This window comes from Pollicipes pollicipes, unplaced genomic scaffold (genome assembly GCF_011947565.3).
Source record: "Pollicipes pollicipes isolate AB1234 unplaced genomic scaffold, Ppol_2.1 Scaffold_6138;HRSCAF=7277_pilon_pilon_pilon, whole genome shotgun sequence".
Classification (NCBI taxonomy): Eukaryota; Metazoa; Arthropoda; class Thecostraca; order Pollicipedomorpha; family Pollicipedidae; genus Pollicipes; species Pollicipes pollicipes.
Window position 1 is genome coordinate 17,429,890 of NW_023596818.1, and position 16,646 is coordinate 17,446,535.

Genomic DNA, 16,646 nt, shown 5'->3' on the forward strand with positions numbered 1-16,646 from the left:
GTGGGTAAACCACATGAGAGTCGCGCGCGGCTTCTCCAGGTGACTGAGAATGCAATCTCGACACAGCCGCAGTTGTTTACAAGCTCGATCGCAGAACGTTTCCCTGGCGATAAAATAGGCAGTGTGTTGCAAAGCACACCACTAAGTACATGAGCGACGAGGGTACATACTACCCACGTGTCCCTGGCAATTCAAACAATAATGGACCATTGCACTTACGATAAAGAACATGACCATGTAACTACGTCGGGCATGAAAACTACCGCGATCCCTGCAACGAGATCGCAGTTTTCGTTGCACCATTCACGTGCCTCCCAGCGAGTTATCTAGTTAAAACGGAACGCATAGCACACGTACAGTTAAAAAAGAGCACGCGACACACTGGCATATGCGACCACCGGGGAGCAGGAAGCTAGAGACAGAGAGCCTCTGCCTGTTTGGACACACCCAGGACCGCTTTGGTGTTGCGTGGAAACCAACGACGCAAAGGGCGCGTAAGCTCACTTCTGACTCGGTGTCCGCCCGACTGCGCTTGCGCAAGCGCGGGCATCCATCTCGTGCTCGAGTATTTTGAACGGAAAGTAGTGCGGCTCTCGTCTTCTACCTACAGCTTAAAAAGGTTTGGCACCTCTTCTCGTCAAACCCTGTCGCGCAGAATCCAAACTCTCGGCCCTTGCCGGCCCGCACAGGCTGGCCGGGACTGCCTCTCCGCGTGCAGACGGTACTGCAGGCGGTACGTCAGCGTCGGGGACGGCCGCGTCGCCAGCAGCCGGCTGACTCGCACTGGTGTCGCCATCTTCGGTGTCCGCGCCGTCGGGTGGGAGCGACGACTGGGCGAGCGGCCAGAGCAGGGCCAAAAGCCAGCGGTGGCCCAGCACGGACCGCACGTTCTGTTGCCAGCCCCGGTCAAACTCCCGCAGCCGGTGCTTGCGCTCGTACTGCGTCTGGCCCCGGAGCAGCGCGGACAGCTGCGTGTAAAGGATAACTCTGCGGAGCAAGGAACACTACCATCATTTGCCACTCGTCTGGCCGGAATTGACCTGGAACCGCACGAAGGATGTTACGCGATATGCACCTAGAAAGGACCTGCGAGGTTAAGCAATAATCTATTTTTCGTCTTGACACAGTGCACCACGGGCGATACAACACCAACATACAGCTGTTTCAAAAAGCCACTATAATACTTCTCACGAAGGTCGGAACTTGATAGATACTACACTGAAATGATGTTCGTCGAACCAGCACTGAGGCAGATACATATCCGGCAGAAAGTCCACCTTGCAAGACAATTTGACCGTCAGTGATGATCTCTTGCTGCAACACACATGCGGCCACGGCAACATGGTCAATCGGCTGCCAATTTTGACCCAAAACAACGATGAGCTTACAGTTATTTTGGTTCTTGCAATTGCGAGCAAAATATGGCACAAAACAAATATTTAGGGAGGGTATTGGCCACAGTAAACAGGGCTAGACACCTGTGCAGTTTCCGTGACTTCCTTTCTCTCACAGCCGACCTATCTCGGTTTAAACTAGCGTCCGGTCTTCGAGGCCGGTTTCGGAAAAGGTAACTACAATCACTACCCAGGCAGTTGCTGGAGAATCACCGGACATGACAGTTTTGAGATTCGTTGGCGGGCCCCAAATTCGGTTCACGTCTCCCGTCTTCTCTCGCCGCTGTCATCTAACATAAAGCCTTAAAGAATGTTCTAGACTGCGTCAATCCATGTCCGTTGTGCACGAGGGTTAGTGACCATCCGCACAAATGAACTCACATTCACCTAGATGATTGTCCGTTTTCCCCCGCAAATTTTATTATTCTCGTTTCGCTACATCAGGTGGCCGAGATCTGAACTCGGGGCCAACCTACGCTGTTCAGTTTTTGCATGCTCAAATTTTAGATTTCAACGTTCACCAACGAGGGACATGTACCTCATAAATCATAACTGCATGATGTCCCAATACTGCTGGAAAAGTTAGGCTGCACGGAGAGACAGCATGCAGATGCTTATCTGTTTTAAGTGTACAATTTTTTTAAAGAGTTCACCCTCTTGTTGAGAAATCGCTAGTAATCCAACACCAGCGCCGTCGGTGCAGGCGTGCAGACACTGATTGCAGAACCCCACCAGTCGGCGTATGGTCACGTGACGCAGCTGGGCTTACCCGGCGTTGACCAGGACGGCGGTGCCGAGCATGTGATGGGCGCAGGCCACGAAGCCCCAGAGATCGAGCACGCCGAACGGCAGCACCAGGTGCGGGGCCAGCAGCTGCACCGGCAGCCAGAGCGAGTACCTGGCGGTCCAACACAGCGGCCACCGGTCAGACCACGCCGGTTTTGCCCGGCCAGGCGCAAGCGAACGCAGTATTCGACTTATATCAACAGCACAATTCGGCAGTGGTATTCGTACAGGCGAAAAAAACGTCGGCTAAAAAGCACTTATCTACGGGGCTAGGGAACCATTCGAAATTCGATGTCAGGTACTGTGGAATAAGAGTGCCCGAGAAAAAGCGTTGTGGCATGTTCGGCGAACCAAACATCATCCAGGATTTGGGGAACACAAGCAATAAAACCAACTGAGGCGTCACACAATCGGTACATTGTTACCGGGTATCATTCTCGCTTACCAGACAGGCAATATTTCTCCTACCAAAAATGCTTCGGTATTTTTCCCAACTGAAAGCATTACAGATCAACCATAGTTTTACTATGTATTGCAATGGTATACCGTTCGTCTCAGATACTGCAAACGAATTGCAAAGAAAACGCTGTCACAGTGCTTTCTCATGAACTGACGCGTCTTTGGGATGAAATCGTGCTCACAGCATAGGGCCTTGATCCAACAATCGAAATAAGTTTTCGGCAAGCTTCTCGTCATCTTTCATGATCTTTGTGCAAAATTATCAGAAGTTTAAAGATTTGCATCTAGATATCCAGATGCATCCCTGATATTCCTGCACTAACGACCCGTAATACGTTGCGCACTGCCTTCATGCTGCTTTTTCAAGCTTTAGAAGCGTTTCCGCTTCGCGACTTTCAATACATGACAATAACAATGCTCATGTTGCGACAGTCTTATTCGCGAGAAGCATCAGTTTGTCCAGTAAACACATAAAGGGCCTGCTATTCCGGGGAGATCACGACCTTGGCATGATTGCTAACTTTCACTGGAGGTCGCTATCAATACCGGAGCTTGGGGCCATGCGTGCGCACCAGCGCACGCACGCTGTCGCGTCTAGAAGCCTGGACGCGACAGGCATAAAAATCTTAAAGTAAAGTATAAATTTCAGCGACCCGAGTCCAATCGTTTCAAGAGCATGCCTTCAAACCAAGGGGCCAGAATCTACCAATCGCGCGGAATAGCGTTTAGCTAATGCTCGCATATCGCGACAGAAACACACATAAATAACGAAGTTGCGACGGTTAAACCGTGAAAGATCCCCTATCATTCACTGTTTTTGAATGCGACAGGAGTTGGGCCAAACACAAAGGAAGTGAACAAAGCCAGCCACTGCTAGGCCAAATCAGGGCTGGCGGCGCCAATGCAGCCAGCCTCGACATCAACCAAGTCAAACTGGAGCAGAGGTACTGACCCGCCAGCAGCAGCCACCACCATGGACCACTCGTACACCAGGCCGTAGAGGGCCCCGACGAACACCGCCAGCACCCCGCTCACGAAGTAACGGTGATTCCGCAGACCGACGCAGCACCCTGCAAAAGCGGAGGGGTGTCCGTCATAGGGGCGCAGGAGATCACATGCGCACCACCCCGCGGAGGCCCCATACTCCACAGAGCACCCTGCGAGGGCGGCATGGAGTCTCGGGACACCGAGCACCCCGCAAGGGCGACATGAAAACACGGGGCAATGCGCGGAAGGGGTGTGGCGCGCGATCCCCATCGCCCAGGCTGCACGTTTGATTCGTAGCATGCTAGTACAGGCACCTAATACAGCTCTCCACAGCTTGTTTGGTTTTGCGCTTTTCCCGTCTTGTATGTATATCTTTTAACCCAAGATTACATCTTATCAAATATTCATAAACATTCTAAATTATCTTTAACTTGCTTCTGCTCCTTGAAATGACATGCCTGATAGAATGCTTTAAATCAGATCAAGCACCACCCCTCACCTGTAAAGATGCAATGATGGTCTCTCTTTTCTATGCATGTCTTGCACATGCTACAGTGGTAAGACCTGACAGGCTGCATCACTTGGCAGGACGGGCAGAATGACACGCCTGGAAAGAGTTCAACATATGTCCACCAGCAATGAGGGTAGATCATCTAACCTCATCCCTTTACAATGGCATCCAAGTTTGTTTGGAGCATTTGCATTCCCTGTCACTCCGAGGAAGGTTCTTGGTTTGGTACACAGTTGCCGCCAATTCCAGGGAATCGATAGCCATTGTTTGACGGCCTTATGATACGGCTAAGGTACTTTCAGGCAGAAGTAGTCTGAAAACAATGTTGCAAACAACCATAATTCGACAATTCAGTACAATTTGGCCTGGCTAGAGTTTGGCGCACAAATCTACCAGGTCCAGCGCACCAATGTGGGGTAGACTTCAAGCACAGTGAGTGGCTATTTAGCATATTGTCCGAGTACACAATGCGGTGTCACCGGCTAGGCCTCGCACTTCCTAACATTGCATGAATCATCTATATGCAACGCAAAACCCATACAATATTGGTACAAACAGGTGTACAAGACGTCATGAATACGTCTAGCACCTTCATTTAGCTCCATCTGCCATGTAATGGCAATCATGCGCGTTTTACCTCACACCCGTCCCCACCCAGTTCGTATCAACCGACGCATAAATCCTTGGTACAGCCGTCAGCTTATTGTGCAAAGTTAAGACCATTTCCACCTGAGTGTACGGCGACGCCACCATCCTTTCAATCGTCCCGCACAGGATAGCACGGGACTGCCGAGACCGCACTGCACAAGACGGAACCAGCCGCGATCAGACGAAACGGGAGAGAGCTGAATGGAACCGAACGCGATCACACGGAATCGGAGATACTGGTGAGACGCAATGAGGCCCAACGGAGACCAAAAGAGGCCCGGAAGTGACCAAGCCAAGCCGGGCGGGATCAGCCGATATTGGATACCACCCAGCATGACCGATGGGAACTGAACCGAACGGCACGGGAACCGGTGCCGTTCGTTTACGGCTGGACCAAACGGTTAGAACATGATGAGCCCATACGGTATCAGGCAAGATCCGGTTCGGACCGGATGAAGCAGCACGGAACTGTATGGTGCCACTCACAACCTGACATGATCAGACAGGACTGGGCGAAACTGCATGGTGATGGATGGGACCGGATGAGACTGGATGAGACTGGATGGAAATGAAAGGGACTGGGTGGGAATGATGAGACTGAATGGGATTGAATGGGACTGGAAGGGACTAGAAAGGTCAGGACAGGACTAGACAGAACCAAATGGAACCAAACCAAGCCAGACAGGGCCGGGCGGGACCACAGGAGGCTCAATAAGGCTAGATGGGACCAGATGACACCAGACTCGACCACAGGGGCCCAGACAGGGCCGGATGAGACCAGACAGAACCAAACGGGTTCCGCCTGGTCTCATCTGGATCCCAAACAGGCCTCGCTTAGTCCTGCCCAGGCCTCTTCTGGTCCCATTCTGTCCCATACGGTCCCCTTCTGTTTCGTTCTGTCACGTTTGATCCCATTTTGTCCAGTCCAGTACCATCTGCTTCATTTATCCTAGTCGCATCCCTTGTCGCCCAATCATGTCCCTATGTGTCAGGTTCTATCCAGTCCCATAGAGCTATGTCCAGTCTCACCTGGTCCCACATCCCATCTGGCTGCATCTGATCCAATCAGGTCTCATCCTGCTTCATCCTGCACCACCCAATCCTGTATTGTCCCATCTGGTCCCATATAGTCCAGCTGACCTCATCACATTTCATCCCCCTCCACATGACCCAGCACCCTGGCCATATGCACGTTCTGTCTGTACCTGTCCAGTACCACCCAGCTCCATTGTTTGGGTCATGTCTGGTGCATTGGTTGGGTCATCGAGGGACCGGACGGTCCCTCGACCCCGTCCAGTCCTATCTTATCTCCACAGGCTGACCATCATCTGATGTGACATCATCATGCAACCAGCTGGAAGAATCAGCAGCCTTCACTCTCTTTGCATAACCAGCTGACACCCACGCCACAAATTAATGGGTCAGTTGATGTGAGCTGGGCAGGTGAGATTTAAGGGAAATCCTATTTATTTCATAATCTGGCATATAAGAGTTAGAGGAATGTGTTTCAAGCATTTAAAAATGTCTGGGGCATCTGCTGTTGTTGATATCAAATGGTTTGTAAGCATAATTGAATTGATTCAGATTGTTTTAATCAGTGTGAGCCCTATGCCAACAACACCCACAAGGCTGCAAAGCTGGTTGGCATCCCTACCAAAACGCTTTAAATGGAACTTACCCCGCCATATTGCCGCATCCGATGTGCACGGTCGGTTTCACAGCAGTGTCTATATGAATCACCTTGGAGAAATTTAGCAAAATGATGAAAACCAAATATCCCCCCATTAAGACATGCAAAAAAATAACTGGTGAAAAGCTTGAGTAGTATGATGGCAGCACCACTAATCCTTCCCATATTAAGGCATATGGAATTCCCAGTGTCATGAACCACGACAATGCCCTTTCCTGCCATCGAGATGGGGATGATCTCATGGCAACTCAAGATCGAAATGTCGTACGGTATTCCCCCAGTGACGGTCACCTACTTTTTATAGCGCCGAAAACGGGCCCATGGTAAAAGTTTGTTGAAGACACAAACCATAAATCAAAGGAATCGTTTCAATAGCAAAAAGATTGCCGATTCCATCGCATCCCCCACTCAACCTAACCCGGCCCTCCCCCACAAGACCGGTGCAGGCAAGGCGACAGGGCCCGGCGAGGGCCAAGGAGATGTAAAGAGGGGAAAGCCGTCCGGTGATTCTCGCTTCTTCTTCGCTTACCATTAGCGTGACGTCACTGTTGCCGAGACACAGCAATGCGCGGGCGAGTTGCATAGTGCCGGGGGGCAAACGGGGGGCGTAATGCTTGAGGGGGGGGGGGGGGACAAGCTGAGCATCAAAATATTCGCACATACAATGAAAAGCCGTTAGCGGTAGATATTTATTGACAGCAAGCCGATTATATAAAATTTTATGACGAACATGACGATGTACTTGACAGGCCTATGCGGCGTTTTTACCGAAAGCAGCAAAACTGTAGGTCGTCATTTTCCGGACCTCTCGGCAATGAGACTCTACACACGCTGACCCTCTTTCGGGACTCATCCTGGTTGTTAGTAGCCGGCGTCAAATTAGATGCGAGCTGTATCGAATTTCATCCCAGCCAGCATGCCCAATCAGGACCCGTGTGGGTCACAGTTGGGCAGTCATATGGGGCCCACCTGGGCTGTCCACTTTGGTCCTATGTGGGTATGTCATGGGCAAACACCTAGGTCCCATATAGGTGACCCTTGTTGGGCCCATGGGGGTCTAACCGGGGCACACATGGGACCCATCTAACGTTTAAAACCGAGACCCAGGTAGGTCCGAGATGGGCAACCAAATAGGGCTCGCCTGGGTTGCCACCCTCGGGCCCATGCGGACATGTGATGGGCAACCAGCTGGATCCCACATGAAAGCCCATTTGGGGTCCTTGTGGGGCTTAGCTGGGACACACATGGGACCCACCTGGGCAGCCCAGGTGTGACCTATCATGGCAGCCCAGTTGGGACCCGCCTGGGTAACTCAGCTAGGGCCCATACGGCTGGGACCTGGGACAGTCCAGCTGAGACCCATATAACCAGCCCAGATGGGACCCAGATAGCTAGCCCAGATGGGACCTTTTCAACCATCCCAGGTGGGGTCCCAGTTGGGCTTCAACGATCTGTCATTTCAAATTCAATCTGCTTTGCTCGACCGTGGTAATTCCAGGCAGACTGCTTTATGTCAAGCTTGTATATATATATATATATATATATATATATATATATATATATATATATATATATATATAGGGATATGTAATAAGCCAGGCTAAAGCTTGTTCACCAGTTAGGTGTCGCCGTTGCCGCCGTTTACAGTGCGATGTTTCCTGCCGTCGTCGCAGTCTCTTCGGCCGAAACTATTTTCCTGATACCTATTTCGTTTTGTTGCGGGAGACACCGTAGCGCGATGTGTTGCGCAGGAGGGCCCGGAAAATGGCGATATTCAGTACCTTAGATCACTGCACCACGGCCTCAGTGTGGGTGATATATTCATGTACACCGATTTGTTTATGCCGTTACCCAAGAAACAGGTAACCAGGAGTGCTCCTCCCTCAATCCCAGCGACGCAGTAAACCGTACGTTAACACCAGAAAACATAAAATAAAGTCGCGGCACTCCCAGCTAGGAAGATGAAACAAACGTAAATAAGCAGGCGAAGAGGTAGTGCAGACCCGAAGGAATTGTGTTATGTAATAGGTAGGGGAAAATCATAGATGAGAAGGCTTAAAGTAGTCATTAGTCAAAGTCATCTAATGCAGCCCGCTATAACAGCCCAATAGCCACAGCCACCGTGTTAGTAAGGACTATACGGTCACACAAGTCGGAGGGGGCAATCACCTGGTCATTTCCGTGCTGGGTTTTGAGCTGGATGTCAGGGAGTCCACCCAGCTAAGCAGGGCTTGTTGCTGGGAGAACTCCCGGTTTTTGACATTTTAATACTAAAGAACTGATCTTTTGTGGAGTCGCTTACCGAGGTTGACATAATGAGAGCATCTATGTCGAATAACAGCGCAAAAATTCACTACACATGCCCTCTCTCGGAGTACATGTGTGGAAAAGCTTAACGAGAGGTCACTTACATGGATACTTCTAGCTGTCTATACGGGAATAAGATATTGTCTCGATAGATCATCTTTTTTCGAGCGGCTGCTTTCGGATCCACTCACTCACTAAAGGATGAATTTGGGTCGTTTTAGGCACTCGCTCTTTACCCGTGCAATGGACGGCCTGCGGCTGATGGCAACAAAAGCTGTTGTCAATGATTGATACGTGCACTTGTTAAAACTGCCTTAAATACATAATAAAACAAGAAATTTCCGCAAAACACTGTCAGTACACTTTCAAAAGAATTCTGCCACTTCTCTCTTATGCTACGATCTGAAATTTGGTTTGTTTATGTTTACCCGGGAAAGTGGTCAGAGAAAGGAAATAGATAAAATGGGATTGTCTTTGCCCTGTTCATCTTGTGGAATTACCAATAATTGTGGTAAGGAAATCCTCGCGTAAGATCGATTAACGTGTGGTCGTCATTCATACATTTTGCTAGAGGTCGGGAAGAACGTCGAAGTGACATCTGTTAAGAACGAAATGGACGACTTCAGGTTACGGTCACAGTTTGCGACGGAGTGAGCCGATCACACCCGGTCACGTAACACCGGCCAGCGCGCTCATGGCGTGCCGTCGCGCGTGATCCGCCAATGTTCAATTTCGATTTGCGACTGATCTAGAAGGGGCCCCTTCGATTTCCTTTTTAGGCTGAATGGTTGCAGTTTTTCAATAGCATATCTGTATAAAGAAAATAGGAGGGATCATGCTTTTCAGAAAATGCGCAAGTGAAAAGGTCAAACAAAGTCATAATGTCTACCTTATTAAACTTGCATGATATATTGACCAATGCCTCGCAAAACACATGCACGTAGTATTCTGACGCATTTTCCCCAAGTATAGTTTTGTTAGAATAAGTGGAAAAATAGAGTTCGTGACAACAGGAGCCACAGCCAAAGCTTTGGTAAGGGGGGAAGGGCACAGAGTTGGCAAGGGGCCCCATAAATCGCCGATGTGACCATTTGTTATGGAAAAAATATTTTACTTCTATATATATATATATATATATATATATATATATATATATATACACACATATAGGTATGCATGTATGTATATTTATCTTCTATAAATGGAATATAGACCAGACGCTACCACCAGATCAATTCCGCTTTAAGCTTATAGTAAATAAACTGACAAAATCATGCGTTAAATGACTATATGAAACAACTTGCTGACGCTCTTCATTTTACAATGGTCCGGTGGACTCTTTTTAAGCTGATTGAACTCAGAAACTTCGTTAGAATTTTTTTAGGTTGTACATAAATAACTGGGATTCTGCGAGTGTAAATTGGATATCTAAATGGGTCAACAATTTGTATTACCCATCTGAATATCTTCAGTTTCACTCAGATTTTATAAGTGGTACAAATTATGTGACGTAGTTTTGAGCATGCACCCTCGCATATCAAAGGAACAAAAAACTTGACGGTAGGCGTTGCAACTTCCTTAGGCCGCCCAGCTTCCGCCCCGCGGCTTATGTAAGGCCGTGGCCAACGAATGAACAAAAATAGTGACGCATCTGAAAAAGTACCTTTAAACGTCTTCCGTCACTAATTGTAAAAGTTTAGAGATCAGAGATATTCCCGGCGTATCTATCATCTGCGTAGCCCTTAGATTGATGACAACAACATATTGATCTTTTCAGCACCGCGAGGTGGTGCTGAAATCTGGCTGTGAAACTGAAAGAGTAAAGATAAAATCTCTATTTGTCGTATGGGTGTAACTATTAGCCCGTCCAGTGCACAACGCAAAAGCTGTAAAACAAGACTTGCCCTTGAACTGTGTGAATTAATTTTGGAAGGCATTCAGAGACATTCTTTTACCATGGTCATTGTTACACGCTCGGCGTGATCTCTGGCCGAAGCAGAGGAACGCTCTGTCTCAATGGCTCCTATCGGTGCAAGGGGTCATCTTAATGACATTTGAGATCACGGCCCTATAGGCGGGGGTCATAAATGTGACCTAAAGTCAGCCCTTCTGACCCTTCAGCCATCCCATCGGGCCCTTGATCTTTGGTCTCGAGAGACCCTTCGGCCCCTCTTGGGGCCTATCAAACACCGCTCCGACTCGGGGCCATTTGTCGCCAGAGAAGCCCTGTTCGGCACTGTAGTGCCTAACCTACACAAAAATTGCCCATTGTGCCAGGGACCTCGAACATTGCAAATCGCGAACGCCGGCCTCGTTTCTGCTTGAGGAATGGCACTCAATGGCTCTGACGGACATGGAGCCGACTATTCGGTGTTCGTGGCCTCTGACCGACCTAGACCTACATGGTCTCAGAGGTTCCTTAAACGGTACAAGAGGACCTATGACTGATATTTCAGGTCACAACTCTACGGGTTGCGATTCTTTATGTGACCTATTGGCAGTCCTTTAGGCCGTTATGCCCTCCAACCGGGCCTGTGATTGTCGGTTCTAGTGGCCGTCAAGGCCTCTCTTAGGGCCCCATCAAACACTTCCCTTCGTCGGCTCGGGCCCTTGCAAGCACAGGGCCCACTGTTAGGCGCTGTGTGCCCCTGACAGACACAAGGCTGCCGACCAGGGTAAATCACTGGCCCCGGCTTTATAGCTGATTGGGAAGTGGGTTCTCAGGCCCATACCGACACGGAGGCGACTATGTGGTATGGTGGTGCCTGACCGACACATAGGCCTGCATTGACTCAGTGAGTCCCCGATCAGCTCAAAGGGCCTGATGACCGTTATTTGAGGGTCCGTCTTTGTAGGTCTGGGCCCCTGAATAGGACTCCGTCCAGTCTTTTACGACCTTAGACCCTTCAATCGGGCCCTCGATCGGCGGACCAGGTGAGCTTTAGGCTCTTCGGGCCTCCTCGAACACTGCCTCTGGCCGACTCGGGGTCTCTTGACAACACATGGCTCCTGTTAGGAGCTATGGAGCCGCGAGCAATGTACGTCGCTGGTTCCTACTTTGTTGCTGCTTGGGAAATGAACCCTTAAGCCCATGCTGTCACGAAGCCGACTGTGCGTTGCTGGTGGCGTCTGACCAAATATATGCCCCTTTCGACTCAGTCGGCCGCTGATTAGCGCACAGGGCCGTCTGGCTAGCATTTGGGTGCCCGGCCTTGTGGGCCGGGGCCCTTGAATGAGACATCTGGCTGGCTTTTCGGGGCGTTAATCGTTGGTTCCGAGGGGCCCTTCGGTCACCTCGGAACCTTAAGGGGGGACGTGTTCCCTGTGGCCCCCTGCCTGCGCTACTGCGTGACAACCCATTGAATTCTACGCATCTGACCCCTCGTAATATGCGTCTACCTTTAACGGTTTGCTTGTTATCAATACGAGAGCAGCTCCATATGTCAACCACCGTTCTACGGCATAGTTCTCGAAAAATGGTTTTCAAGTTCCACGCCGATTTCATTGTGATGGCTGACCGCATAAGACTGCAAAACACATTATGAAATTTGACGTTAAATTCTACGCGACAAGCTTGCTGGCCATATGCACTTGCTACTAACATTTTGCTCATTATCGATGCGAAGAGCCCACGATGTTCCGGCCGTCCTATCTCGCATAATTACCTTGCATACGTTTTCAATTATAATGGCATTGCACTTAAACTATTGTTTAGAGGCATAGGCTCGCACGATGTTCTGGCCGTCCTATCTCGCATAATTACCTTGCATACGTTTTCAATTATAATGTCATTGCACTTAAACTATTGTTTAGAGGCATAGGCTCGCAAAGCCAATCATCACACGAGCCAATGAAGTCTACGTTGTCGGTTCTCGGGTTATGTGGATCTCCCCCTAACAGTTGTTCCCTATCTGTATGGGGGTTTCTGATGTTCCGACCGTCCCAAAGCGTTACGACCCGTTGTTATTGTTGTTTTGTGGATTAGGGTGCATAGCCTCCTAGATTAAAGCGTCCATCTTGGTATTAGTACTTCAGGTTTTGGTTTTCCGCGTCTCCCTTCTCGCAAAACTTCGATCTTGCTCGGTCTCGGCACCAATGACGTCGACGCCATGCTGAAAGCCCGTGCAAACCGTACGCCTTGCGGCCACTGCGGCTGTCCATGGCGCATGTGAGGCGATACTGGGGATTGGACGGGAAAAGGCTGCACGCAAGTGTTCTAGAGTCCGACCTGCCGGATGGCTGCGTTGCGCTGAGCCAAGCACAGCTTATATTCACCGTGGGTAATGACGGTGCTTATCAGATAAAAAATCAGTGGTCAGATCATTTCCCTTCGGCCGAACGCACTTCGGAAAACGACGGTGTGGATCAGGATTATATTTGCTTGTTGACCACAAGGTAAATATAAGCATGTCTACGAGATAGTTGAGGCAGATAGAACCCTATCCCAAATACTACAGCAACCTGCATCACTTGGAACATAATCGTTAATCTTACATTTGAAAAATATGATTAACCACCAGATTGTGTTATGTTCTGTGGGATTTGTATGCAGAGCATCCCTTATGTCAATGCTCAATTCCAATTCAATGCTCAATGCTCCAATTCCACATGTGTCACAAAATGCTGGTTATCTGACCCAGATTGACAGCTGTTCCCCACATCTGCCCCAGCAAGATCTTTTCAAAGTATGTCATGGTATACAGGCTTACAGAATGGTGGTTATGGATCAGGGTTAATGGACTTGCTTAATGATCATGAGGTATCCTGAGAGCAGTGCTTAAGGTATTCTGACACTCTAGTGCATAAGGTATTCTGAGACTCTTTAGTGCATAAGGTCAGAACTGTGCTTTCAGAACTATGGTCTCAGCCACTTGCCTGCGCTGGCTATCAATGATAAACCTCACAAACAAAATGCATGCCTTGTGTAGCAATTGAATTAAAATCAGTAAACAACTATGAAGATCAGACCAGATGCAAACTGGGCAAACAAAACATGATGTGCTAGAGAGAGTTGAGCTAGACCAGTCCTTATGCCACAGGTTCAAGTGGCCCATACAAATTTAAATTCTGGCACAAAGTAGTGGTGTTGTTTCCAAACAATATACTATGCACTGACTGCCATAGTATTTGATGCTGCTTCATGAGACTGCTAATCCCTTTTATTTCCTCAGGCACTGCCAGTTGTGAGCATGGAAGCTCCAACCATTATATGCCAGGCCCTGAAGGAGCAAGTAAGTAGTCTAGCTACCGTTCACGCATTAGCTGTTGTTTTTGGATTACTTTTCCAACAAGTTGTTTTTATGTTGCTGAATTGAGACAAGTGTCAACTTGAAATATGGGCTGATTGGAGCCCTGTTATCAGCTAGGTGACCTCCAGAGTTAAAGCAATGTTTTGAGAATGTTTCTTGGATGGCTTGTTATGTTTTATGCAATTTCTGAGGGCATGAAAAATGATACATTTCAAGGCCTAGACCAGAGAGGTTCCTCCTTCCTGGAGCAGTCTCTTCCTAATCCTCGCAAGTACACTAGAGTGGTGGGGCACCATTAGTTATCTAGATCCAGTGATACTTAAGCATGTTTGCATGCATACACATGTGTATGCATGCTCACATATGCATGCATGTATACATATATGCACATACAGGGATGCATACTTAGGTACATGCATATGCATGGGCACACTGACAAGCAGCAATAATTGCTGTCATGAGGCTACAACAAGGTCGGCTGCAATATAAAGATAGTGTTAGGTTTCTGTTTGGCATTGGTTTCACAATGTAGCCTTTATCTTGAAAGACTTTGTAAGACTTAATGTAGACTTTAACTTACTTCAATATTTTCAACTGTGAAACATTCTCTTTAACCACAGAAGATGAAAAGTGTTCTTGATGACTCTGAGTTTATAAATGTTGCTCAGAAATATTCAGTGTTGGTCATGAAATAAACCAGTGAGCTGGAATAACACTTCACAGACCATATCAGCAGAAAATGTTTTCTTGAGCTGCCTTTTTGCATGCCTGTAGATGCATTAGCCCTTCAGTCACCATGTCAACTTCTGTGCAGGCACAATTAACACAGTCCTCAACAAAGATGCTCACATTGCCCATGGTATCCTGAATGCAAATGGAATGATGCCACATGCCAGATAATTCACTTGACCCATGTGCAGCCTGCGACAAGTTGAAGTATATTGTAATCAATTATAAAATCAGTTACATAGGACATTGCAAACCGGGCGGGTGTTGAGTGTCCATCAACAGGGGATTCACGTTGCCACGGTGCTCTGGTCCTAGAGAACCCTGCTGGGACCGCTCTGACGTATGGCCGCCGATGCCCGCAGGGTGTGCAGTACATGTTCGGCGTGGTCGGCATCCCCGTGATGGAGGTGGCTGTAGCGGCCCAGCAAGTCGGAATGCACTACATCGGTAAGGCGTCCTCGAGCACGCAGCATCGCTGGTCGGCTGGCTCGAGGCCCTGCAGATCTGCTTCCTCCCTTGCGCGAAAGCGGAGGAAGCAGATCGACGAATATCGGACATCTCCGTTACAGACGTGTACGGGTTTGCTGACGCGTTTTACGCGTTAGAAACGCGTACAGGTTTGCTGACGCGTTTTTCGCGTTACAGACGCGTACCGCTTTGCTAACGTGTTTTAAGCGACATATATGCGTACAGATATACTGAGGGGTTTTACGCGTTACAGATGCGTACAGATATGCTGACACGTTTTACGCGTTGCAGACGCGTGCAGGTTTGCTGACGCGTTTTAGTGTGAGACGCGTAGAGATATGCTGACGCATTTTACGCCCTAGACATGCACAGGCTGCTTGACACGTTTTACGCGTTACAGACTGCACAGATTTGCTGACGTTTTACGCATAATAGACGCGTACAGGTTTATGGACGCGTTCTACGCGTTATTAACGCGTACAGGGTTGCAGGCGCGTTTTACGCGTTGCACACGCGTACAAGTTTGCTGGCGCGTTTTACGCGTTATACACGCGTACAGGTTTGCTGGCGCGTATTACGCGTTATAGACGCGCACAAGTTTGCTGGCGCGTTTTACGCGTTATACACGCGTACAGGTTTGCTGGCGCGTATTACGCGTTATAGACGCGCACAAGTTTGCTGGCGCGTTTTACGCGTTACACACGCGTACAGATTTACTGACGCGTTGTACGCGTTACACACGCGTACAGGTTTGCTGGCGCGTATTACGCGTTATAGACACGTACAGGTTTACTGACGCGTTTTGCGCGTTACACACGCGCACAGGTTTGCTTGCGCGTATTACGCGTTGCGTCTTCACAGCACAGCTTATCATCGCGATATCAAGGAAGCCTGAGTCCAAAGTGCAGACGCCGCGGTCCGCGCATCAGCAGCCGTATCTTCTCTAGGTTATGAAAGCGGCGGGCTAGTGAATGCTGCCCGTTTTCTCAGTGCAGCGGAGTTGCTGAAATTCGTGATATGTTCAATGTGAGCACTGGGTGGATAAAAACACAATTTCTTTGCACATTGCCAAGCGTTTGCCATGCTGCTTGTTTATTAAGTTGCAGTGTAGACATGAACCGTGACTATTGCTGTATTATTGTAGCGGAGGACCGGAGTGAATCAGGCACAGTCGATGAATAACTTTTTTCTGCCACAAACGAGACGACGAAGGAAACGTTCTTTATTCATATTATCCCCCAACAGTTTCTTACGCCGAATGTGTCCCCGAGCTCTTCGGTCGTGGTCCCGTGATCACCCCTGCTTCCCAAATTACTTAATCTCCTCTGTGTCACCAGGGATGCGCAACGAGCAGTCGGCGGCGTACGCGGCACAGGCGATAGGCTTCCTGACGCAGCGGCCGGCCGTCTGCCTGGCAG

At 49.0% G+C, this 16,646-nt stretch overlaps 1 protein-coding gene and 1 long non-coding RNA gene across 2 annotated transcripts; one reads left to right on the plus strand and one right to left on the minus strand.

Moving 5' to 3' along the window:
• Positions 1 to 92: 92 nt before the first annotated feature.
• Positions 93 to 6,849, minus strand: LOC119106351 (putative palmitoyltransferase ZDHHC24). Its single transcript, XM_037229973.1, has 5 exons — positions 6,464 to 6,849; positions 4,126 to 4,232; positions 3,592 to 3,709; positions 2,164 to 2,292; positions 93 to 987 (listed from the first exon to the last, which is right to left on the minus strand). Exons 1-5 carry the CDS (start codon positions 6,715 to 6,717, stop codon positions 612 to 614), a joined length of 984 nt encoding a protein of 327 aa, XP_037085868.1. The 5' UTR covers positions 6,718 to 6,849; the 3' UTR covers positions 93 to 611.
• A 6,147-nt stretch (positions 6,850 to 12,996) lies between these two features.
• LOC119106409 (uncharacterized) lies at positions 12,997 to 16,646 on the plus strand. The gene is made up of 4 exons (XR_005095132.1): positions 12,997 to 13,177; positions 13,954 to 14,013; positions 15,123 to 15,207; positions 16,566 to 16,646. It is a non-coding gene; the product is annotated as an uncharacterized LOC119106409 (long non-coding RNA).